Source organism: Bufo bufo, chromosome 3 (assembly GCF_905171765.1).
Source record: "Bufo bufo chromosome 3, aBufBuf1.1, whole genome shotgun sequence".
NCBI lineage: Eukaryota > Metazoa > Chordata > Amphibia > Anura > Bufonidae > Bufo > Bufo bufo.
In genome coordinates, this window is record NC_053391.1 from 46,510,245 (window position 1) to 46,537,346 (window position 27,102).

At 44.6% G+C, this 27,102-nt stretch overlaps 1 protein-coding gene across 1 annotated transcript; it reads right to left on the reverse strand.

Moving 5' to 3' along the window:
• Nucleotides 1–12,985: 12,985 nt before the first annotated feature.
• Nucleotides 12,986–15,549, reverse strand: LOC120994535 (claudin-8-like). The gene has a single exon (XM_040423177.1). The coding sequence runs from the start codon at nucleotides 15,432–15,434 to the stop codon at nucleotides 14,757–14,759; it is 678 nt and encodes a 225-aa protein (XP_040279111.1). The 5' UTR covers nucleotides 15,435–15,549; the 3' UTR covers nucleotides 12,986–14,756.
• Nucleotides 15,550–27,102: the final 11,553 nt, after the last annotated feature.

The window sequence follows — 27,102 nt, forward strand, 5'->3', positions numbered from 1 at the left end:
TCGGGGACAGTAAGCGCCGCCCAGCGAAGTGAATATTGATGAGCTGGGCGGCGCTTACTGTACCGGACTTAACAAGATCCGGCGCATGCGCCGGGCACTGTTAAGCGCACTGTTAATATAAAGAGGTGACATGACACAGGGATATCCCTCTTAGATGGTGTGGTTGGTAATAAACATTAGAGTCCACATTACGGCTGTTCTAAGCAGGTATCTGTGTGATTAAGTTAAGCTAGTAATAACTATATTCACAGAATAAAGTGGTCTCACAGTGCAGGAGATGCTCCAACCCCCCTATGCTGTAGCACACTTCTATCCGGGGGAGCAAATCCTCCATTGTATACATTATTGTTGGGGATTGCCATTGGCAATGGATCACATGTGCAGGATTTGCTCCCCCGGATAGAAGTGCACTACAGCATAGGGGGGTTGGAGCATCTCCTGCTCTGTAAGACCACTTTATTCTGTGAATCTGTTTGTATATGCATGACTGGAGGTGTGGCAACTCCAGGTCTGAATGTGCCTGATTTTGAACCATGGGTAGCCTTCAGGTGCACCTGTTTGGCTTACATCATCTGAATAAGTGATCGGTGGGACTCACAGCCTCCTCCCATTGTATGTGTGATTTCACGCTGGAGGTAACTGGGGGTCAGTTGGCTGTGTGACTCTATGCCCCTATCAATAATTGTTTGTATGGCATAGGTAGGTTAGCGTTAGGTCCCGTGCCACTTTTAGAGACCTTGGCGAGGTGTGCGGACTTCGGTATGTTATTGATACAAGAATATATTGGCGAAAGTCTCATTTTAATACCAGTGTGAGGGTTTAGCCATATATTGTCAATTTACCAGTGTTGTGCACTATTTCTTTGTCCACTCTTTGTTCTAGTAATAACTATGTCAAATAATAAATGATAGTTAGGTCTTGAGGTAAAATTACGCACAGTGCTAAAGTACATAGTAATCAAATATAATACCTAGAGATGGCCTTGTGGTTCTCCCGGCGGTCGTTTTGCAGCGAACTTTGCTTGTTTGCGATTTGCCGAACATGCAAACATATGTCAATGTTCCCATGCGCCATATTATTTTGCATTGTGCCGAACTTTGACCCATTGCCAGTGTAGGGAGAGGTTGCTTTGTGGAGCAGTGACAGACTGTTAGGGACACCAAACTCTAGCTAATAGGGCCACAAAAGTCCTTTTAAGGACTGGTATAGGTGTGCTATTGATAGGTGATATACTAAGGGGTGTGACATACTTATAATATACTTTCTAACATAGCATTTGTATTGTGTAGCAGTTGTGTGCGGCACTGCTGCGATACCGCAGGTATACAGGGAGTGCAGAATTATTAGGCAAGTTGTATTTTTGAGGATTAATTTTATTATTGAACAACAACCATGTTCTCAATGAACCCAAAAAACTCATTAATATCAAAGCTGAATATTTTTGGAAGTAGTTTTTAGTTTGTTTTTAGTTTTAGCTATTTTAGGGGGATATCTGTGTGTGCAGGTGACTATTACTGTGCATAATTATTAGGCAACTTAACAAAAAACAAATATATACCCATTTCAATTATTTATTTTTACCAGTGAAACCAATATAACATCTCAACATTCACAAATATACATTTCTGACATTCAAAAACAAAACAAAAACAAATCAGTGACCAATATAGCCACCTTTCTTTGCAAGGACACTCAAAAGCCTGCCATCCATGGATTCTGTCAGTGTTTTGATCTGTTCACCATCAACATTGCGTGCAGCAGCAACCACAGCCTCCCAGACACTGTTCAGAGAGGTGTACTGTTTTCCCTCCTTGTAAATCTCACATTTGATGATGGACCACAGGTTCTCAATGGGGTTCAGATCAGGTGAACAAGGAGGCCATGTCATTAGATTTTCTTCTTTTATACCCTTTCTTGCCAGCCACGCTGTGGAGTACTTGGACGCGTGTGATGGAGCATTGTCCTGCATGAAAATCATGTTTTTCTTGAAGGATGCAGACTTCTTCCTGTACCACTGCTTGAAGAAGGTGTCTTCCAGAAACTGGCAGTAGGACTAGGAGTTGAGCTTGACTCCATCCTCAACCCGAAAAAGCCCCACAAGCTCATCTTTGATGATACCAGCCCAAACCAGTACTCCACCTCCACCTTGCTGGCGTCTGAGTCGGACTGGAGCTCTCTGCCCTTTACCAATCCAGCCACGGGCCCATCCATCTGGCCCATCAAGACTCACTCTCATTTCATCAGTCCATAAAACCTTAGAGAAATCAGTCTTGAGATATTTCTTGGCCCAGTCTTGACGTTTCAGCTTGTGTGTCTTGTTCAGTGGTGGTCGTCTTTCAGCCTTTCTTACCTTGGCCATGTCTCTGAGTATTGCACACCTTGTGCTTTTGGGCACTCCAGTGATGTTGCAGCTCTGAAATATGGCCAAACTGGTGGCAAGTGGCATCTTGGCAGCTGCACGCTTGACTTTTCTCAGTTCATGGGCAGTTATTTTGCGCCTTGGTTTTTCCACACGCTTCTTGCGACCCTGTTGACTATTTGGAATGAAACGCTTGATTGTTTGATGATCACGCTTCAGAAGCTTTGCAATTTTAAGAGTGCTGCATCCCTCTGCAAGATATCTCACTATTTTTGACTTTTCTGAGCCTGTCAAGTCCTTCTTTTGACCCATTTTGCCAAAGGAAAGGAAGTTGCCTAATAATTATGCACACCTAATATAGGGTGTTGATGTCATTAGACCACACCCCTTCTCATTACAGAGATGCACATCACCTAATATGCTTAATTGGTAGTAGGCTTTCGAGCCTATACAGCTTGGAGTAAGACAACATGCATAAAGAGGATGATGTGGTCAAAATACTCATTTGCCTAATAATTCTGCACGCAGTGTATAAAGGGACAAGAGCTATTGGAACAACTATTTGCAACGGGTGAGATAGCATTGAAATATTTATTCAGTCCGCTGTCAGCTCGACCCGGGTTTCGCCCAATGGCCAGAGCCCCTGACAAAGCCATTGGGCGAAACCCGGGCCGGGCGGACAGCGGACTGACTAAATATTTCAATGCTGATATCAAGTGCTTGTTTGTGAGTACAATAAATAGAATTTCATTTAAAAGTACCGTGGATGCTGCACTATGTTGCTGTTTCTTTCAAGGTGCTGGAGTGTATGAGATTTCGCTGAGCAGCGTGGAGCAAGGAACAGGGCGTCTGCCTGTGATAAAACTAAAGTTTTCCTGTGTGCACAAGTGGCTACGTGTTTTGTTGTGAGAAGTGCGGACCAGAACCAATTTTTTTCTAATACCTGCTTCCACAAAATACATATTGAAGGATGCGATATACCTGCTTCCACCAAATATTGATTAAGGGGTTCTATATACCTGCTTCCACAAAATACTCATTAAGGGAATTAATATACCTGCTTCCACCAAATATTGATTGAGGCCTGTGATATACCTACTTCCGCAAAATACTGATTAGGGATTTGATATACCCGCCTCCACAAAATACATATTGAGGGATGCAATATACCTTCTTCCACCAAATATTGATTAAGGGGTTCTATATACCTGATTCCACAAAATACTGATTGAGGGGATTGATATACCTGCTTCCACAAAATACTCATTAAGGGAATTGATTTACGTGCTTACACCAAATATTGATTGAGGCCTGCGATACATCTGCTTCCGCAAAATACTGATTAAGGGGTTTGATATACCAGCTACCACCAAATATTGATTAAGGGGTTCTATATACCTGCTTCCACAAAATACTGATTGAGTGCTGCGATACACCTGCTTCCACAAAATACTGATTAAGGGGTGCGATATACCTGCTTCCACAAAATATTGATTAAGGGGTTCTATATACTTATTTCCACAAAATACTGATTGAGGGGTGCGATATACCTGCTTCCACAAAATACTTATTAAGGGGTTTGATATACCTGCTTTCACAAAATACAGATTGAGGGGTGCGATATACCTGCTACCACCAAATATTGATTAAGGGGATTGATATACCTGCTTCCACCAAATACTGATTAAGGGGTTTGATATACCAGCTTCCACAAAATACTGATTGAGGGGTGTGATATACCTGCTTTTACCAAATATTGATTGAGGCCTGCGATACACCTGCTTCTACAAAATACTGATTAAGGGGATTGATATACCTGCTTCCACCAAATACTGATTGAGGCCTGCGATATACATTCTTCCACAAATACTGCTCTTCTCTAAGGACTTTGGCAAAGGGTCATTTTGAAAATAACAGGCAGAGGAAGAGGCAGGCCGTTCTGCAGGGCTGGTAGGGTCGGGCAGGTGCACCAGGCCGGAGTCTAAGTGGGAGGTTGGAGAAGGTGCGTGCGATTACGTCAAAGGACACACCAGAGTTGGTTGAGTGGCTAACTCAGCCTTTCCACTTCTGCACCCTCCTCATCCTCTGTATCTGCACCCTCCTCACTCTCTGCTATGTGCACCCCCAAAGACACCACCACCACCACCATAGCCCCTCCACTCGAGTCAGAGGAATTATTTTCCCATCCATTCCCAGACCTTACCGATGCACAGCCATTTTTGGCATTGGATAAGGAAGAGGAGGTAGCAACAGCCGCCACACAGCGGTCTGACGACAGTACCCAGATCAGCCCAAGGAAGGTGGTCCCTGCTGTTGCTGCCTACTCCAAGATCTCTAATGTCAGTGGTGGTGAAGGTGACAATGATGACGTGTCGATGGATGTCACGTGGGTGCCCACAAGAGAGGAAGAGGAGGGGAGTTCAGAGGGAGAAACGGAGCAGCAGATAGGGAGGAAAAGGAGGAGAAGCAGGCAGAACTTGCAGTGCACCGGAGGCAAAAAGCAGACTGCAAATGTATCTGGAGCGAGCCATCCACCATGCACAGTCACATCTTGCGCTCCCAGGATGCGGGCACATGGCTCCGCAGTGTGAGTATTTTTTAACGTGTCAGCTGCTGACAATAGTGTTGCCATCTGCAGCCTGTGCTGTCAACTCATAAGTCGTGGTAAGCCCAACACTCACCTAGGGATGACCGCCTTAAGAAGGCACCTGGCCTCCCATCACGAGCCCAGTGGGAGCAATGCCGTCAAAACCCACACTCCTGGCGCTCCACATCCTTCCTCTTCTCCTTCTCCTCTCTCCTCCCATTTGTCCTCCACTCCACCTTCCACCGTGCCGTCGTCGCGTTCATCTGGCAGAAGGCAGACTTCCATGGCCCAAATGTTCAAGCGTAAAAAGTTAATGACGCAGGATAACCCTTATGCCCAACGGCTGACCGCTGGCTTGTCGGAACTGCTAGCCCACCAACTACTGCCATATAAACTGGTTGACTCGGGGGCCTTTAGAAAATTTGTGGCCATTGGCACACTGCAATGGAAAGTCCCCGGAGAGAATTATTTCTCCCAGAAGGGCATCCCAGAGCTTTATGGCCACGTTCAGCGGCAAGTGAATATATCTCTGGCACACAGTGTCGGTGCCAAGAAACATGGGCAGGGAAGGTACATAACTTTTACTGCCCACTGGATGAACCTTCTGACGGCTGTCAAGCATGTAACCTGTGGCACCCATGTAGATTTGGTGTTACCGCCACGAATTGCATGCAGGCCTGCCTCTTCTTATCCTCCTCCTACTCCATCCTCCTTGGCTGACGCCTCCTTTTCCACTGCTACCGCCTCTTCCGCTGCACCCCCCAAGCTACCCAGAACCTATTCGATGTGCCAGGTGAGACATTGCCATGCTGTGCTGCGGCTGTTGTGCCTCGAAGCCAAGAGCCACACCGGTCCTGCACTGCTTTTAGCTCTGCGGTCACAGGCCGATCAGTGGCTAACCCTGCTCAATTTGACAGTTGGTAAAGTGGTGTGCGACAACAGTGCCAATCTGCTGAGCGCGCTGAAACAGGGCAAAATGACATACATGCCGTGCATGGTACATGTCCTGAACTTAGTCGTGCAGTGATTCCTTGCCAAATACCCCAGGGTCCAGGACATCTTTCGGTAGACCAGGGAAATATCTGGCCATTTTAGAAGATCTTACATGGCCATGGCTCACCTTGCTGACGTTCAGTGGTGACACCACTTGCCCATCAGAAGTCTGATTTGTGACAAGCCGACGCGCTGGAACTCTACCTTGTATATGCTTGATAGGCTACTCCAGCAGCAACGTGCAGTTAACAACTACCTGTACGAACTCTGCGGCAGGACAGGTTCTGGGAGCTTGGTTTCTTTTCACCGTGCCAGTGGCTGCTCATGCAGGACGCATGCAGACTTCTGCGGCCAAACTTGTCACCAAACTGGTCAGTCGGAGCCGGGGTGCCATCAGTGACATCGTACCTTACGCCTTCTTTCTGGAGCGTGCATTGCGTTGTGTCATTGATCAAGCCGTCGAGGAGCAGGAGCTGGAAGATGAGGAAGTCACAATGCTGAATGAATTCCCAGGGGGGGCTACTACATCTGAGACAAGTCAGCAGGAGTGTGAAGAGGAGTCAAAAGAGGATGGTGGCTGGGGAAGTGAGGTGGAGGAGGAGCAAGAAAAGCAGGCTTTGAGGGGGACTTTAAACTTTTTGGGGATTGCTGGTGTTGTCCGTGGCTGAGGGGAGGAGACCGAGGATGACATTCTCCTGGGCAATGAGAAGGAGCCAGGGCGATCCACCACTTCCAATTTAGTGCAAATGGGGGTCTTCATGCTCCAGTGTTTGAAAAGGGACCCCTGTATAAAAAGCATAAAGGGCAAGGACCAGTACTGGGTGGCAACGTATTTAGACCCCCTGAACAAACACAAAATGGCGGACATGTTACCAGCATCACAGAGGGCTGGCAGAATGCAGCATTTCTAGGCCTTGCTGCGAGAGATGCTGCATTCTGCTGTTGCGGGCGCTGGCAGAGGAATTTCCACCCACAGTGAAACAGGTGCGGGTACCAATCCTACTGCGCCTGCAAGAAGAGGGTGGTTTGAAGATGTGTTGGTCACTGCGGATATGATCATTCTTGCAGCCAACCCATCGAGAGCCGCCCTCCGGATCCAGCCTCGGGAACGCCTAGACCGACAGGTGTCCGACTACATCGGGTAAACGGCCGATGTGGACGCTCTGAGACACGAGGAACCCCTGGACTACTGGGTGTGCAGGCTTGACCTCTGGCCAGAGCTGGCACAATTTTCCATGGAACTCTTGGCTTGCCCCTCATTGAGTGTCCTGTCCAAAAGGACGTTCAGCGCAGCAGGGGGGATCGTGACCGATAAGCGCACTCACCTTGTTCACGACAGTTTGGACTACCTCACATTTCTAAAAATGAATGAAGGATGGATCTCGGAGGAATTCAATACCTGTGATGACCACATGTAATTGAGGGGGCCTATACTCCATTGGCCTACAGTAAAATTGTTATTCAGTGACCGCCTAATGTACCTCCAGCCACATAATCACTTGTTCTTTTCTGTCAGGTGAATGCCTAATTTTTGGGGCCTGTACTCCACTGGCCTACAGTAAAATTGTTATTCAGTGACCGCCTAATGTACCTCCAGCCACATAATCACTTGTTCTTTTCTGTCAGGTGAATGCCTAATTTTTGGGGCGTGTACTCCCGTGGCCTAAAATAAAAATGTTCTAGGCTCCAGCAGGGCAAATTTTTGAGAGTTTCCCTTTAAGACGCATAAAAATGGCCCCTGATTAAAATACATATTTTGTGTGGGAATTTTTGCTATTGATCCCCCTCTGGTATGTCACTGTCCATGTTTTGGGACTATTTGTGCACTTCTAGTAAGTATTTGGTGGCTGCAAATATGACCTTAAGGTTTTTCAGGTTCGCCTGCCAATAAAGAGATTGGGGCCCGCCGCAAACGTGCGGGTCACGAACATTTTATGGCGAACGCGCATTCGCAAAACGTCCCGGCCGATATTCGTCCATCACTAATAATAAGGAAACAGGTCCCCTCACGTATAGACCGAACTTACCAAGTTGCCAGTAAGAGATCTCCTTACCTCCGTCCTTTACTAACAGGTGCGCTCCACATTGGAACGCACCGCCATCTTTGATCTTTCATTTCTGCTCCTGAGTGAGTGATCGTGCGTTCCACAGTGAAACGCACCGCCATTTTGGATTTACATTTCCACCAACACAGTGCCATTCTACCCTAATATTGCACACTGTAGCCACCACAGTCCCCGCATTTACTCCCTTCTTCCATTACTATATAAACGCAGCACAGCTACCGTACATTGATAGAGTCTGTTTTCCAACTACTTTCCATGCGTTCCACATAGGAAGTGCTTTGCGTTCCAGTCTCCATTACACTAACTGCTGCTGACATCACAAATAGTGGACATTTTCCTATGCTCTCTAGCGTTGCTCATGGTGTGGATACACGTGTGTACCAGCTCAATACATCTTCCATCCTTTTTCCTTAATCTCTCACTGGCATCTTGGTAAGTTTGGTCTATATGTCAGGGGACCTGGTTCCTTATTATATTTGATTACTATGTACTTTAGCACTGTGCGTAATTTTACCTCAAGACCTAACTGTCATTTATTATTTGACATAGTTATTACTAGCTTAACTTAATCACACAGATACCTGCTCAGAACAGCCGTAATGTGGACTCTAATGTCTATTACCAACCACACCATCTAAGAGGGATATCCCTGCGTCATGTCACCTCTTTATATACGTTTAACCCTTTTATAGTACATGAAGAATTCTTGTATTATCCTTGTATTATCATTTTGTATTATTGATATACATTATACGACTTTAATCTATTACTTTCTACTTTGTTACTGTCTACTATCATTATTCTGTATGAAAAAAACACCATGTGAACTTCAATGTTTAATTTCCTCATTTAGTGTTTGAAGAAGGTCTAACTTGACCGAAACGTCACACTGTCACCTTTAAGTTGCCTTGCATAAGAAAAATAAAAAATAAAGACACCTTGATATCACCATACTCATGAAGTTTCTATGTCGACATTTTTTGCGGGCTAGGAACCCACAACCGCAGCACCCATTTAACCAGGACATGAGTGCCACACCATCCTACCTTATTATGAATGTATGGCCAAAACACAAAATGAGTTACATTATATTACACAATAAAACAACAATTGTAGAAACCCCAGGTGTGGGGTACTGCACATACACTTACTATCTCTTGGCTTACTTGCCAGGAACTAACCAGGGAAGTAGCACCACCTCATTATCCAGCAACCAACATTAAAAACTTTTGTAATACAGAGTGCATCGTAAAGTCACGGTAGCCATTTGTACCAATGTAAGTGCATAGTTAACATCACAGTAAACTTTTTAACAACTCTAGCAGTGAACCATGGTGCATTATAACATTAACCCTTTAGCATGGAACCACTGGGTCACTGTACCCACATTGATCCGATTTTGATAACCTACTGTGTCTTGAGTATAGGTCATTAATATTTAGAAGCCAAAAAAAAAAACGGTCATCTTTGAATGGGGCTGCGCTGCACTTCCCTGCACAGCCAGCCGCTGTGCTAAAAGTTAGAACCCTTCATTCTTAAGACTGTGGGGTCTCAGATTGCCATCACTGTATTAAATGGGATACCTCTTTAATAACAATATATTAGGCACTATTTTATTTATACATAGTACTTCCAAATTCACGGTATATTACTTTGAAGAATTGTAGAGTTGTTAAAGGCTTTGGCCTTGATTTAGTGTGCCTTCACTCTAGAATGCTGGCTTCAGGAAGTCGCAAAATATGGTTTTCGCGACTTTTTGCACTCGCGTAAAGATATTGACAACATGTAACATTTGATACATGTGGCATAAAGTACATCAGTGCAGACCCAAGCAAAACTGAATTAAAATGTTCCCCTCATGATAAATGGCCCCATTTACATCTATCTGGGGCCTAGCTTGAAACTCCTGGGCTCCAAAGCAAAATCGGTTCCAGGCCCCCACTAATTACCATGTGTCATGTATAATACAGTTGTCCTCTTACATGGCAGAGGAGCTTTTGGCCTCCTTAGATATCAGCACCAGGGTACGACAGCTACCTCTCTATTGCCTGTAGCTACCGCCCTGACACCTGTGATCTCCAACGCAGACTATAATTACTATGTATTTGTGTTCCTAAGAATAAAACATCCAGTTCTAAACACGATTGTGTAATCTTTTTGCGGAGTAGGGGGGGGGGGGAGGATGCTGAACAATATAACTACTAGCAGTGTAACATATACACCCAATGTAACGAGTCATATATAGAAATGGTTTGGTCCATGGTGCTATACTCCCACGGTTCACACTGTCCTGGATAGGGTAATTAGATATGTGACAATGACATTAAAGAAGAAAAAAAAATATTCTTTGACCTGCTAGAAAGGTACATGATGTAATCTGTAGTGAATGTAATCTTCTTGCCAGTATCTGTATTTGTGAGTTATAACTTCCCTTCTGAGCAGGATTGCTCCTGTTCTGGGCTGTGGTCACATGACCTTGTCCATGCAGCTCTTTCTTATTTCCTGTGATTTTTAGACAAAAATTTGTTTTTGCAAACAGTCGGTTGCTGCTGTGTATAGGGTTCCCACCCCGGGTAGTATATTAGCAAAAATCACAGCAGATAAGTAAGATATTCTTTCTGTTTCTTTTTTTATTTTTTGTTTCAAAAATAAAGTATAATAACATACGGCAGTACGTGTGTAAACGTTTTCGGCTATGGAAAGCCTTCCTCAGACACTGTGCCGCAGTGTGATGTGGATATGATGGTGAAGAGAGGGTAAAGTTTGTGCCAATGGAAACGGAGCTATGCTCCAAGTACACCAAAATTGGGTCAATTTGACCCAATTTTGGTGTACTTGGAGCATAGCTCCGTTTCCATTGGCACAAACTTTACCCTCTCTTCACCATCATATCCACATCACACTGCGGCACAGTGTCTGAGGAAGGCTTTCCATAGCCGAAAACGTTTACACACGTACTGCCGTATGTTATTATACTTTATTTTTGAAACAAAAAATAAAAAAAGAAACAGAAAGAATATCTTACTTATCTGCTGTGATTTTTGCTAATATTTTATTTCCTGTGATGTCATATCCATGGGCGGGGCAATGATAGGGGATTGTCTATGTAACTAGCTGAGTGGGAGGAGCTGTTGTTAGGGGCGGTGCTGGAGCTGTGGCAGAGAAAGGAGAAGTGCATCATGGGTTTGGTTGGATACAGGAACAGGAAGTGCTACATATGTACATGAGGTAAGCAACCACATGAGCACACCAGAAAACCCAATTTTTGTATTTTCCCTGGGTAAAGGAAAGCCTATCCATAACTGTATCTCACATGTAGTAGGGCATGCTGGGAGTGGTAATTTCACCACAGCTGTAAAACCATAGCCTTGCTACCATATTGACCAATCAGAATTTATCTTTCAAAACCTAAACAGCAGTGGCAAAATAGAAACTGGATTCTTATTGGTTGCTGGGTCAACAAGGACTCTTTTTGTCTGAGCTGGTTGCTACAGGAGTCCTATAGTGTAAACCCACAGACACCAGAGATTAGGCCGACACACTATGAAATGATATTTTATTACACAGATTATACAGCACATTTTTACAGGTAATGTACACATAAAAAAATAACTGAATATGGTACAGAAACATCAATTACGTATCAGCTCCTAAGGATGCCTTCACATGTATCACTATTTTCCACTGTGGCCAAATCCACTGCAAAATCTGTTTGCCTTACATTGGGATTTTGGTGTGGATTTTGTGTGGAATTTCACATTTTGGGCACATTTACTAAAAAAAATGGAGAAACAGCAACAGCAGTAGATGTGTCTGGCCGATGCGGCTCTGCCCCCTTCAGCTAAGCCCCACACTGCTATAAAAAGGTGTGAGAGTCAGAAAATCTTTAAAAGTCACACATTTTTGAGCCAACTGATGTTTTCTAAAAAATGTGCAACTTTTGCAACCTCCAAAAACTGCTTTAGTAAATGTGCAACTTTGGGTTCACCATTTTGCTTTGGTCTTTTTTATTGTCATTTTAGGGGGTACCTGGAGATCATTCACTCACACTTCGTCACGTATTAACACAGAGTAACCTGGTCCTGTCAATCAAAAAGGAGGAGATGGCAGAGGAAGGAGGAGGAGCAAGAGTGCACATAGTGGCCTGGGCCCCCCTCTTCAGGGCACTTAATTGCTCTTTTGCATATGGATTCAAAGTACTTTTTCTCCAGAATGAGGCAACAGATCTCCGAGTGAAAGAATCATTACATTCATCTGAGCTATACCTCACATACTCACATGGTGCTGCCTGTGATCGCCAATGAACTCCAAAATCAAAGACCTCAATAGAATGCTTAACAGGATATTCCAGTTACCATTAGGGCCTATGGTATAGGGCACCCGTTCTCTTGATCAGTGGGGGTCCCCCACCTATCTAATAGTTATCCCCTTCCCTGTGGATAGGGGATAACTTTTTGTAATTGGAGTACCTGAAACCCCCTTTGGCACTATGCAGAGCTTTCTGAAAACCTGACACAATATTGTAGGCACACTGGCATTGACATGAATGCTTAAAACAGTGCATCACATTTCTGAAGTTGTAAAAAAGTTTAGATTTTTTAAAATATTTAGTCTAATGTCCCCTGTATCCAGCTAAAAACCAAATATATATATTTTCTTTTCAAGGTTCTGGGAAAGTAACTCGGGAGGAGAACACTTTTAATATCGATCCCACCATCAGTGATTAGTCATACCAGTCATTGTGTATGACCCTATAGGCTTCATGCATTTTATCCAGCACTAGGGCTGAAACGATTCATCGATCTAATCGATGTAATCGAGGCAAAAAAATCCTCGATGCAGTTTCCCTGTAATGGATGGCAACATGGCATGGAGGTGCAGATGGCACTGGGGGAGTGTGGGACATGGCATGGAGGGGCTGATCTGATGGCACTGGGGGAGTGGGGGACATGGTGTATGGCATTGAGGCACTGGGAAAGGGGGACATGGCAATGGATGGCACTGGGGGAGTGGGGGACATGGCAATTGGGGTGGCAATGGATGGCATGGAGGCACTAGGGGACAGGGGGACATAGCAATGAATGGCATGGGGGTCTGGCTCTGATTGCAGCAAGGAAGGGGATGATGGTGGCAGCCTGGGGGTCTGATCATGGTGGCATTGGCATGGGGGTCTAATTGTGGGCTTGTGGCTTGGGAGGACTGATTTGAGGGCAAGGCTGACTGACTTGGGGGGGTCTTATCTGTGGCTGAGATGTGATAGTCTGATTTGGGGGGTGTAGTTTTATCTGATGATCTGTGTTCTGATGAAAAATATTTTGTTTCTGAAATTCTTATTTTACCCCCCTAAAGTATGACTCAAATTACTCAACTTTTACTGTGGCACAAAGCCACAAAATGCTATGTCACTGTGCAGCATTTTTTGTCCGAATCCCCATTACAGTCAATGGGCATCCAGCTATGACAGATGCAGCCATTGAACTCCGGCAGTCTGTTCCTCCACCGGAACAGACTGACAGAGTTCACAACATAGCCTTAGATACACATTCTGGCAGAAGATCAGCTGGCCGGAGTATACTGTATTGGGTATAGCCAGGTACAACCAGCTATATGCACTCATTGACTATAATGTGGTCCAAGACCATCTGGCCATGTTCTGGCATACATGCTGGGTATCGTCCAAAGCGTTTTTTTTTTTTGTCCGGCCAAAACCCAGCATGAATGCTGTGACAAGGCCGGACCCCATTAGAGTCAATAACTGCAGCAGCCGTCAGTATCCAGCTATACCCGATTTGGTACATTTTGGCTGGCTGTTCTTCTGACGGAATGTATATTGCAGCTGTGAAAGAAGCCTTATGTGTGTGCAATTATTTGCTATACCACTGTAAGAAATAAAAATATTGTTTTTATAAAGCAACACATTATTTTAAGAATGTTTTTCTTATTAGAGTACTCGATTAATCGCACAACCTCCAAGTTGTTCGAAGCCGTAATACAGCATCCATACGAGTCAGTGGGGCCCTAGTATTCTTTTGAATGCCTTGTTTTTCATACATGCCGTGTTCCATCAGGCGGCATATTACAGAGCTCTTCTCTCCTAGAGGCAATGCAGATGTATAAAGGCACATGGAATGCATATAAGTGTAGCATGGTGCGGCAGGTACAATCATGTGCCATGTGCCTCCGTACAGGCTCCTATTATTTATCGTGATTATAGACACATAACATAAAGCAAATGCAGCATTAACCATTTAAAAAATGTACAAGAAATCAGAACATTTCTTATCAATTATTTTCTGACTCATTAAGAGTTTCACACTCACCCCAAACCATATGTACAATAATTCATGAACGAGCCTCAAATCAATTTAAAAAAAAAAAAAAATGGAATAAAAATCCAAAAACATCATATGTTTCAGTAATTCCTTCTCCTTAGCGTCTGCTTACAACGTGAAAAACTTCTCCTTACAAGTTACCGTACAAGATTTCTCCTTCAAGGCATGATCTTTGTAGAGCGTCACCTCCCAGGTTTATCTACTAGCTGTCCTACGGAGGAAATATAGTAAATCGTCACTTTCACACCGCCAACCAAAACCGGCACATGCAAGATGCTATTCTTGAAGTTCCAGGGGCTCAAAGGTTGGACTCTTCTTTTCCAAGTCTATAGTCCAAGAAAAGTGCAAGCAGATTGTGTTTATAGACATTCCAAAAAGCACTGTCCTTCATAACCTTTTGGCCATACCAAATCCACGGTCTAAACGTATTGGCTTTTTGAGTACAAACTTGAAGTCTTCTTTGCCACCCCCACTCGGGGGACATTGGACGCGGCTGATTTTGGGGGTAGAGAATATTTGTACTTCTGCTCAGTGGGGGAACATACGCAACATAAAATGCCTCCACCAGCCACTAGACACAGCGCTGTTGCCCAACCAATGTAGAGAGCTTCTCCAAGCTCCCTCTTCTGAGCCGCATTGACCAAGGGGTTGTAGAAATCTCTGATGATATGATTCGCTGTCCAGGAAACTGGAATCAAGACAAGGACACCGGACAAGATGAAAGAAATTCCTGATACTAGGAGTATGAGCTTTTTGGACTTCTCATTGTCTTCTGCACAGTTGGTGCATCTCATGCCAATTATGGCAACCAAGAAGGCAATAAATGATAAAATCACAGCGATGCACATCAATGCTCTACCAGCTTGCAAATCCGGTGTAAGCGCCAGCAGAGAGTCATACATTTTGCACTGCATTCGTATGTTGGCGTGTCGGATGCAGTTCATCCATAGGCCTTCCCAGAGGGTTTCAAACACTATGATATTGTTCTCAATAAAAGCCGTCACCCTCCATTGTGGCATGCCCGTTACTGCACAAGTGCCTATAAGGCCAATGCCTCCTAGTACCAGCCCGGCTAGTTGCAGAACCCCTTTATCCATGCTGTTTTTGTAGAAGATGCTGGATGACAGGTCTCAGGTGCAGACGAAGAACACAATAAGATCTCCAGTGAGAAACCCTGCAGAGCACGTCTCAGCCACCTGCTACCAACTTGAATCCAGCAGAGACTGGTTGGAATTTTATGTACTGAACTGTTTTGAAAAATCGAAATACCACCAAGTGGAGAAAAGAGACCTGTTTATCAGGTTGAACAGGTTTACCAGCCAATGACATGATAGCTGGAAGGGGAGTGGTTATACCAACAAAGGATTTTTCATTTCAATAACTGTTACCTCTTCACTCGTACTTGCTTCCTCTCGTACAATATCGAATATAATACAAGTGTGGTGAAGGGCAGTCTACGCACATATGCATCCAGCGCTTGGATGAACAGCAACTATTTCTAGTGCATGGATGTCTTCCAAAACTCTAGAGTCGTACTATGAAAGAGAAAGAGGAGACGCTGATAAGCTGTCGCTGGGAAACAGGTCTCCGTGCCTGAGAAACCACATTCTTTTGTACTCCATCAACCTGATTGGACGGATTGAGGGTTTTGAAGAACAACAAATCCACTTAAAAACAAAGTAAAAGACGAAACCTGCAAGAGAGAAAAGGAAATAATGAGAGGTCAAACGTCTTATACAGCAATGCAGGTGAAGGTTTAATGTGTACAGAAAATAGAAGGAAGGGAAGGGATGCAAATGAGATTAAGGTGTTCTCCTCCCTAAGGAGAGTTAGTTCCCCCTTGCTCAGAAAATAGAAGAAATGTAAAACCTCCCATTCCATTGATGAATTCTGCCATCCAATGAATTGACACTACACGATCAAGTGTGTAATCTAATGTACCTTCCCTCACAAACAAGTAAAGGACAGAGGTCCATAAATTATAGAAATAATCCCCATTTCAGCAGCTGATTTACACCACCACACACGCAAATATTCACATCACACTTTCATGATTCGAAAAGATGTCCACATCCTCCTTTACTTTCATTGCAGTACCTGCGGAGACTATATCCCTGTGTAGGCGCCTAGCCCCGACTAAAAACCAACCTAGAATGACCCGCTGCCTCAAGGGCTCCATGAAATTAACTCCTAGAGCAGACCATTTAAACTTTCACAATACTGGACCACTAGGGAATTGGCCAGTAACCATTTCACAGTTGTAGACCACCAAGGACATCATTGTATGGTGGTATTATTTGGGCTTGGAATGGCAGTTTTCCATGGTAAATATATGGCAGTGCTATATGGGCATATTTATATATGGTATTTTTTTGGAGAACAAAATCCAGAGGAAAAAAAGCAGTCTGGTTTGAGAGCTGCACTTATACAAGCAGACAACAACGCGAGTTTGTGAGCGTTCGCGTGTTTGATTTCAAGTGTGTGTTTGTATTAAGTGTGTGACTTTAGATTACATGAGGGAGTATATGTGAGAGCATTTGTGGGCATTGCTGAGTGGCTGTGCCTGACTTTATTGTGCTCTATACCAAGTCAGAGCAGTGTAGTCTAGTTTATACACTGTGACTTGCTTTTGTTGCCAGGTTTATTTCATAACAGCTGACACTTGGATTACATTTAGTTAATTTTTTTTTTCTCTTCCTTCTCCAGGGTGTTGCACAGGGTGTTGCACAGGTGAGTAATTAGGGTGTGGCTAACTAATTAGGAGAAGTTAAATAGCCAGTCTTGAAGGCAGCTCAGTCCTTTGAATACAGAGGGAAAAAACTGTCTGGTTTGAGAGCTGCACTTATACAAGCAGGCAAACAACGTGAGTTTGTGAGCGTTTGTGTGTTTTATTTCAAGTGTGTGTTTATATTAAGTGTGTGACTTTAAATTACATGACTTGAGATTTAGGGACTTTTGGAGGGGACTACAGTACGTTAGATTCTTATCACTGCACTATATTGTATTTCTTCTCTTTTCTTGCGTAATCCCCATTTAGTATGTGTTCCATTATTGACAGCGCAGTACAGCGCACATCTTGTCTAATGTATGTATCCTGGAACAGCCGTTTGAGGGTGCATATCTTTGTTCAAAATGTGAGCAGATTGCCTGTTTGGAATCGCACATCGTGTATCTAACCAAGCGAGTTTCAACACTGAGAACGGTTGACAATTTGGGAAAGAGTTTGCGGCTCACTGAGCAAGCACTCTATACGGTAGATGCGGGGGAGGGTAGTAGCGGGGAGGCTCAGGAAAATGAGGTAGCTAGCTGGATAACAGTTAGAAAGCGGGGTAGAGGGAAGAGTGCCAGAGAGGCTAGCCCTGATCTGACACACCCCAACAAGTTTGCAAGGTCGGCAGATGAGGGGGATGTCAGTTCAGAGAGAGCACTGCTGCAGCCGGACCCTTCCTCTGCCAGTCAGCGGAATGTCGACTCCAGTAAGCAGGGGACCAGGAGAGCAGGACCCGACTAGAGGGACAGCCATACTGGTCTTAGTATTAACCAATAGACCTGACAGAACAACAGACGTGCAGGTTGGTGGACACCTGGGAAATAGTGACCATAAAGTAATAACCTTCCAATTGTCATTTAAAAGAGTGTTTCTTCAGGGAGGAACAAAAATACCAAACTTCAAAAAAGCTAAATTTAGCCAACTAAGAGAGGCCATAGGCCTAAATACTGTAATTGGGACAAAGTCCTCACAAATAAAAATACAGTCACAAAATGGGATATTTTTAAAGCATTCTAAAATCTAATTGTGAGAGGTACATACCTTATGGGAATAAAAATTTAAGGAACAAGAAAAAACCAATGTGGATAAATAGAACTGTAAAGAAAGCAATAAATGACAAAAAGAAAGCATATAAATCACTAAAACAGGAGGGTAGCGCGGAAGCACTGAAAAACAAAGAACATGTAAAAAAACAAATAAAAGCGGCCAAACTAGAGACCGAGAGATTAATTGCCAAAGAGAGTAAAACTAAACCAAAAATGTTCTTCAATTATATAAATGTTAAAAAGTATAAATCTGAAGGTGTCGACCCTTTAAAGAGTAATAAGGGGGGAGTCGCAGAGAGAGACGAGGAGACAGCAAAGCTGTTAAATATTTTTTTCTCCACTGTATTCACTGAGGAAAATAAACTCTCAGATGAAATGCGGAATGTAAAAATAAATTCCTCATTAAAAGTGTCCTGTCTGACCCAGGAAGAAGTACAACAGCGACTTAAAAAGATTAAAATAGACAAATCGCCAGGACCGGATGGCATACACCCCCGTATCCTAAAGGGAATTAAGTAATGTCATAGCCAGACCCTTATTTCTGATATTTGCGGACTCTATACTGACAGGGAATGTTCCACAGGATTGGCGCATGGCAAATGTGGTGCCAATATTCAAAAAGGGTCCAAAAATAGAGCCTGGAAACAATAGGCCGGTAAGTTTAACATCTGTTGTGGGTAAACAGTTTGAAGGTTTTCTAAGAGATGCTATGTTAGAGCATCTCAACGGAAATAAGCAAATAACGCCATATCAGCATGGCTTCGTGAGGGATCGGTCATGTCAAACTAATTTAATCAGTTTCTATGAGGAGGTAAGTTCTAGACTTGACAGCGGCGAATCAATGGATGTTGTATATCTGGACTTCTCCAAAGCATTTGACACTGTACCACATAAAAGGTTAGTATATGAAATGAGAATGCTTGGACTGGGAGAAAACGTCTGTATGTGGGTAAGTAACTGGCTGAGTGATAGAAAACAGAGGGTGGTTATTAATGGTACACACTCAGATTGGGTCACTGTCACTAGTGGGGTACCTCAGGGGTCAGTATTGGGCCCTATTTTCTACAATATATTTATTAATGATCTTGTAGAAGGCTTGCATAGTAAAATATCAATTTTCACAGATAACACTAAACTGTGTAAAGTATTTAACACTGAAGAGGACAGTACACTGCTACAGAGGGATCTGGATAGATTGGAGGCTTGGGCAGATAAGTGGCAGATGAGGTTTAACACTGACAAATGTAAGGTTATGTACATGGGAAGGAATAATGCAAGTCACCTGTACATACTAAATATCAAAACACTCGGTAACACTGACATGGAAAAGGATCTAGGAATTATAATAAACAGCAAACTAGGCTGCAAAAACCAGTGTCAGGCAGCTGCTGCCAAGGCCAATAAGATAATGGGTTGCATCAAAAGGGGCATAGATGCCCATGATAAGAACATAGTCCCACCACTTTACAAATCGCTAGTCAGACCACACATGGAGTACTGTGTACAGTTCTGGGCTCCTGTGAACAAGGCAGACATAGCAGAGCTGCAGAGGGTCCAGAGGAGGGCAACTAAAGTAATAACTGGAATGGGGCAAATACAGTACCCTGAAAGATTATCAACATTAGGGTTATTCACTTTAGAAAAAAGATGACTGAGGGGAGATCTAATTAATAACTATAAATATATCAGGGGTCAGTACAGAGATCTATCCCATCATCTATTTATCCCCAGGACTGTGACTGTGACGAGGGGACATCCTCTGCGTCTGGAGGAAAGAAGGTTTGTACACAAACATAGAAGAGGATTCTTTACGGTAAGAGCAGTGAGACTATGGAACTCTCTGCCTGAGGAGGTGGTGATGGTGAGTACAATAAAGGAATTCAAGAGGGGCCTGGATGTATTTCTGGAGTGTAATAATATTACAGGCTATAGCTACTAGAGAGGGGTTGTTGATCCAGGGAGTTAGTTTGATTGCCTGATTGGAGTCGGGAAGGAATTTTTTATTCCCCTAAAGTGGGGAAAATTGGCTTCTACCTCAGTTTTTTTTTTGCCTTCCTCTGGATCAACTTACAGGATGACAGGCCGAACTGGATGGACAAATGTCTTTTTTCGACGTTATGTACTATGTTAGGCCTCCTGCACACGACCGTTGTGTGCACCCGTGGCCATTGTGCCGTTTTCCGTTTTTTTTCGCGGACCCATTGACTTTCAATGGGTCCGTGGAAAAATCGGAAAATGCACCGTTTTGCAGCCGAGACCGTGATCCGTGTATCCTGTCCGTCAAAAAAATATGACCTGTCCTATTTTTTTGACGGACAACGGTTCACGGACCCATTCAAGTCAATGGGTCCGTGAAAGAACACGGATGCACACAAGATTGGCATCCGTGTCCGTGATCCGTGGCAGTAGGTTAGTTTTTATACAGACGGATCCGAAGATCCATCTGCATAAAAGCTTTTTCATAGCTGAGTTTTCACTTCGTGAAAACTCAGAACCGACAGTATATTCTAACACAGAGGCGTTCCCATGGTGATGGGGACGCTTCAGGTTAGAATATACTAAAAGAACTGTGTACATGACTGCCCCCTGCTGCCTGGCAGGTGCTGCCAGGCAGCAGGGGGCAGCCCCCCCTGTAGTTAACACATTGGTGGCAAGTGTGGCCGGCCCCCCCCTCCCTCCCCTGTAGTTAACTCATTGGTGGCCAGTGGGCCCCCCTCCCTCCCCTGTAGTTAACTCATTGGTGGCCAGTGGGCCCCCCTCCCTCCCCTGTAGTTAACTCATTGGTGGCCAGTGCGGCCGCCCCCCCCCCCCTCCCCTGTAGTTAACTCATTGGTGGCCAGTGCGGCCTGTCACTTACCAGTAGGAGTAGCTCCCGGCCGGATGCAGACATCGCAGACATCACAGCTCGCAGGTAAGTATAATGGTTCTAAAATTGCTAAGTAACCATGGCAACCGGGACTGCAGTAGCGTCCTGGTTGCCATGGTTACCGATCGGAGCCCCAGCGATTGAGTTAACTACAGGGGAGGGAGGGGGGCCGGCCGCACTGGCCACCAATGAGTTAACTACAGGGGAGGGGGGGGCCCACTGGCCACCAATGAGTTAACTACAGAGGAGGGGGGGGCCCGGCCGCACTGGCCACCAATGTGTTAACTACAGGGGGGGGCTGCCCCCTGCTGCCTGGCAGCACCTGCCAGGCAGCAGGGGGCAGTCATGTACACAGTTCTTTTAGTATATTCTAACCTGAAGCGTCCCCATCACCATGGGAACGCCTCTGTGTTAGAATATACTGTCGGATTTGAGTTTCACAATGTAACTCAAATCCGACGGTATATTCTAACATAGAGGCGTTCCCATGGTGATGGGGACGCTTCAAGTTAAAATATACCATCGGATTGGAGAAAACTCCGATCCGATGGTATATTAACTCCTGACTTTACATTGAAAGTCAATGGGGGACGGATCCGTTTGAAATTGCACCATATTGTGTCAACGTCAAACGGATCCGTCCCCATTGACTTACATTGTAATTCAGGACGGATCCGTTTGGCTCCGCACGGCCAGGCGGACACCAAAACGACTTTTTTTTCATGTCCGTGGATCCTCTAAAAATCAAGGAAGACCCATGGACGAAAAAACGGTCACGGATCACGGATAAACGGAACCCCGTTTTGCGGACCGCAAAAAAATACGGTCGTGTGCATGAGGCCTTACTATGTTAGAATATGTGAAAAACAAATAAAAGCTGCTAAACTAGAGACTAAGAGATTAATTGCCAAAGAGAGCAAAATTAACCCTAAAATGTTCTTCAATTATATAAATGGTACACTTTTTTACTCGAGCAGCCAATAAATGTGTGCGGAGGTACTGGCATTCACTGTTGGCTACTGGCATTACAGTGATGTGCTGGCCGGAACACGTCATCGGGTGCTATATAGCACCCGATGACATGTGGTTCGGCTCAGTCTTAGTCAGGGAGAGCTGCAGCAGAAGGGACAGATAGTGTAGAGACAGGAATTGGTTTGTTTTTTAGGCAAGGTATACTGGTGAAAGGTGTTGGAGACCCAAAAGTCTTTTTAAGGACTATTGTTTTATCTGGCTGCAATATATATTATTAGCGCAACCTGCACTAAATTGCGTGCAATTGTTTGGCCGCTGCTGGCAGTGACACAACTTCTGCTACATCTGTTGTGTTACCTATGCGCTGTGAAATTCAGCGCAATTGTTTGGCCGCTTGTGACAGTAACCTTAACTGCACTGCATCTCCAGTATAACGTTAGCGCATCCGAAATATCAGTGTAAGTTTTTCGCCGCTGGTGACAGCAACATTACCTGTGCTACATCTCCAGTATAACCTTTGCCCATCCTAAATATCAGTGACATTCTCAATTTTTTTTGCTGCTGGTGACAGCGACATTACCTGCGCTACATCTCCAGTATAACGTTAGCGCATCCTAAATATCAGTGACATTGAGTCTAATTTATTTGCGCATACACTCACAAAGCCTACGCTACTGTACGTGTGACATACTTGCAAGGAAATATACCATTTAATATGCTGAAGGCGAGCATTAAGGGACAGGGAAGTGGCCGTGCTGCTGATGGTGCACGCAGAAGCTGTGGCCCTGTGCGCGGTGAAACTGCGCCTCATGCCAGAGCACAAGAAACACTCATCCACGATACCTAGCTTCATGTCCCAGTTTGCAGGGCGACGCAAGACACCATTCTCGACGTCACACCAGTGCGACCAGGTGGTCGGTTGGATTGCAGCAGATAATGCTTCCAGTCGGTTAAGCACCACCCTGTCTTCCACAAAGTCCCGTCTCAGTAGTCAAGAGTCTGGTCAACAGAATCCTCACCCTGATCCTCCTTCCTCCCACCATGGGGAGTCCAGGAAAACAAGTGATCCCACACTCTGATATTCCGAGGAGCTCTTTTCATCGCCATTCCTTGATTTGGGCCTCTCGCCAAGCCCGCTTGAAGAGGGACATGAGGAGACCTTCCCAAACTTTTGAGCATCCACAGTTAGAAGAAGATGACGGTGGGAAACGGCAATTAGTGTTTCACGAGGTGGATGATGATAATGAGACACAGTTGCCAATAAGTCAACGGCAATTAGTGTCTCTAGAGGTTGATGATGAGGATAAGACACAGTTGTCAATTAGTGAGGTTCTTGTTAAAGATGGAGTAGAGTTAACACTCCTGTTTTCTGAGATTTATGAGTTGTGTTATCTAATCTAAGCAAACACCTTCAGGTGCTTTTCAATGGCTTTTGTCTTAAGATAACGCGATGAGTTAAGAAATTTGAGTTAAGAGCTGGAATGCTAACCCTGCTCCATCTGTAGGTCAACAAGTCAGGAGGATGACCAGAGTGAGGAAGTGGAAGAGGATGTGGTGGACGATGAAATCACTGACCCAACCTGGGAAGGTGACAAGCCGAGCGAGGACAGCAGTAAAGGAGGGGGAGGGATTTGAAGCACCGCAACAGGCTGGAAGAGGCAGTGGGGTGGCAAAAGTGAGAAGGCGGGCCACACCAAACAGGCCCGCAACTGTTCCCCGGAGCACCCCCTTGCGGCAACCTCCCTTGGCAAGAGGTAGGTGTTCCACAGTCTGGCGCTTTTTTTTTGAGGAAAGTGCGGACGATAAAAGAATTGTCATTTGCAACCTATGCCGTACCAAAATGAGCAGGGGCGTGAACACCAGCAACCTCACCAGCATGATCCGCTACATGGCATCAAAGCACCCTAATAGGTGGGCTGAACGCCTGGGTCCACAACCAGTGTCTGCGGGTCACACCACTGACTCCCTTTCCCCTGTGTTACGTGCTGGCCAATCCCCTGTCCAAGACGCAGGCCCGGATGCCTCCTGCCCTGCACCTGAACCTTCGCAAGCACCATCAGCTAGCACATCCACTTCTGTGTCCCAGTGCAGTGTACAGATCTCCATACCCCAGGCCTTTTATACGAAAGCGCAAATAACCAGCCACCCACCCACAGACCATAGCACTAAATGCGCACCTTTCCAAATTGCTGGCCCTGGAAATGTTGCCATTTAGGCTTGTGGACACTGAGGCTTTCCGCAGCCTGATGGCAGCGGCCGTCCCTCGTTACTCAGTCCCCAGCCGACACTATTTTTCCGGTGTGCCGTCCCAGCCTTACACCAGCATGTGTCCCGTAACATCACCCGTGGCCTGACCAATGCAGTTATTGGGAAGGTCCACTTAACGACTGACACATGGGCAAATGCTTTTGGCCAGGGATGCTACATTTCCCTGACGGCACACCGAATGAACGTTGTGGAGGCCGGGAGCGAGTTGTACCCTGGGATGGCACAGGTGGTACCGACGCCAAGGATTGCGGGCTCTACTTCCATCAAGATTTCCGCCACCACCTACATTAGTGGCTGCAACCCCCCCTCCCCCCACCCCACCTTTCTCCACCTCCCCTTCCACTTCTGAATTATTATCTTGCAGCACCAGTCAGCCATCAGTCAGTAGCTGGAAGCAGTGTAGCACTGCAGTGGGGAAGCGGCAACAGGCCGTGCTAAAACTAATTTGCTTAGGTGACAAACAGCACACCGCCGCAGAGCTGTGGCAGGGGATAAGGGACAATTCAAGCCTGTTAAGGCTAATGACCTCTCTTATCCCAGATTAGAGATTCCTGAGTGAAATAAATGTGAGCACTACTAAATTAAAACTTTCTGATGTCCTGTCAGTACTTCAGCAGTAATGTCCTAGCTAGCATGTGAACCTGAGGTGCACATCCCATTCATTCACACACTATATTGCTGTATTCACAGACACATGTAGTATAGTACTATCTATTTCGCCATGGAAGATTCCACATGCAGACACTAAATGTGTTGAAGACTTGCTATAGCAATCTTACTGAAGGCTGACACTGACAAAGATCTCAGAACCTAAAACATGAGACTGTCCCCCAACATGTTTCGCCAGCTAATCTGGCTTCATCAGGGGTAACGGACAGAATTGAATGAAACGCTGTTTGAGGACCTTAAAAAGGCAGTCACGTGATTGGAAAAATATATATACCAAAAATTGGATATCAATCCCACATCAGCCTTTCTTGAGGAACTCAGAGTCAGGGTCCATTCACACGTCCGTATTTTCTTTCCTGATCTGTTCCGTTTTACGCGGAACAGATCTGGACCAGTTCTGTACCCATTCATTTTCAATGGGTCCTGGAAAAAATCGGACAGCACAATGTGTGCTGTCCGTTTCCGTTGTTCCGTTCCGCATGTCCGAAAATATATAAAACTTGTCCTATTCTTTTCCGCAAAAATCGGATCCTGGTACAATACAAAGTCAATGGATCCGCAAAAAACGGAAGACATTCGTATGTCATTACGTATGTCATCCGTTTTATGCGGATTCCGTTCCTGAAAATTAAATTTTTATTTTATAAACTTTTATTCACTTTTTTTTTTTCAATTTTTTTTCAAAGAGAACCAAACAACTTTATTTGCTTGTTGAAATTTATACATGTTTCTGTTTTTTGCGGATCCGCAAAAAACGGATGACATACGGATGACATACGGAAACATTTTCAGGAACAACGGATCCGCAAAAAACGGACCGAAAATCGGGATATAGAAAAATACTGATGTGTGAATGTAGCCTCATTTTGTTGGCAGCAAAGAGGGACTATTTGATCTCGAAAGACGAATATACATTTTTGTACAATCCCTGCCCCACTATAGCAACACTATATGCGATTCCTAAAATCCATAAGCAGAGAAGACCTGTACCTGGCAGACCGATTGTATCAGGTAATAATAGTCTGACGGAAAATATTAGTCAATATGTGGACACGTTTATCTCTCCATTTGTCCCTTCTTTGCCTTCTTATATCAGAGATACCAAAGATGTGGTCACCAGGTTGCAGGAGATTCAGGTCGGAAACCACACTCTCCTTGCTAGTTTGGATATCGAGGCACTGTACACTAATATAAAGCACGATTTGGGAATAAAGGCAGTTAGTTCATTTCTGTACACAAAGGGGATTCAATTTCACGCTCATAACGAGCTAGTACTCACCTTATTACGTTTTCTTCTTACACATAATAATTTTTTATTCAATGGCAAATTTTATTTACAGTCTGTCGGTACAGCAATGGGCAGTAAATGTACACCAAATAATGCAAACTTATTTTTAGGGTGGTGGTAAAACACTATTGTATTCACCGAGTACTTTCAAAAGTACATCAAGCACATTTTGTTTTGGGGGCGGTTTATTGATGATGTTTTGATTTTATGGGACGGTACTATGGAATTATTTCACGAATTTGTTAGGAGTCTCAAAAATAATGATACAGGTATGAAATTTACCTCAGAGATACATCATAACACGTTAACGTTCTTGGACCTGAGAATCTCCATCGATCCTAGTGGCCGCATCAATACGGAAGTTTACGTAAACCAACGTCCACAAATAACTTGCTACATTGGCAGAGCTATCATCCTTTGCCTCTGAGAAGAGGGATACCTGTTGGACAGTATATAAGGGCACGTCGAAATTGCTCAAGTGACTCTGCGTTCCTCAAGGAATGTGACACACTGTATGATAGATTCCATCAAAGAGTTTACCCCAAAAAGGCATTACACAAAGCCTTCTACAGAGCAAAAAATACCCGCCGTCCTGACCTATTGAGTGACACAAAAAAAAAACCTGATACCACAGCCATCATTAGGTGCATTGGCACTTTTGATGTTCAACATCGCAGGCTTTTTCAAATCCTGCAAAAGCACTGGCACGTTTTGCAAACTGATAGTGACCTGAGTGAGGCCCTATTGCAGAAACCGAGTGTCACGTATCGTAGAGGTAAGAACCTCAAAGACCAGCTAGTGCACAGCTTTCACAGTAAGGACCCCCCCAAAACAATGTGGTTGAGATCCAATGTAGTGGGAAGTCACCCGTGTGGTTGATGCAGCG

Bases quoted from the DNA above. Each gene is read 5' to 3' on its own strand.
- LOC120994535 (XM_040423177.1), bottom strand. From the start codon at position 15,434: ATGGATAAAGGGGTTCTGCAACTAGCCGGGCTGGTACTAGGAGGCATT.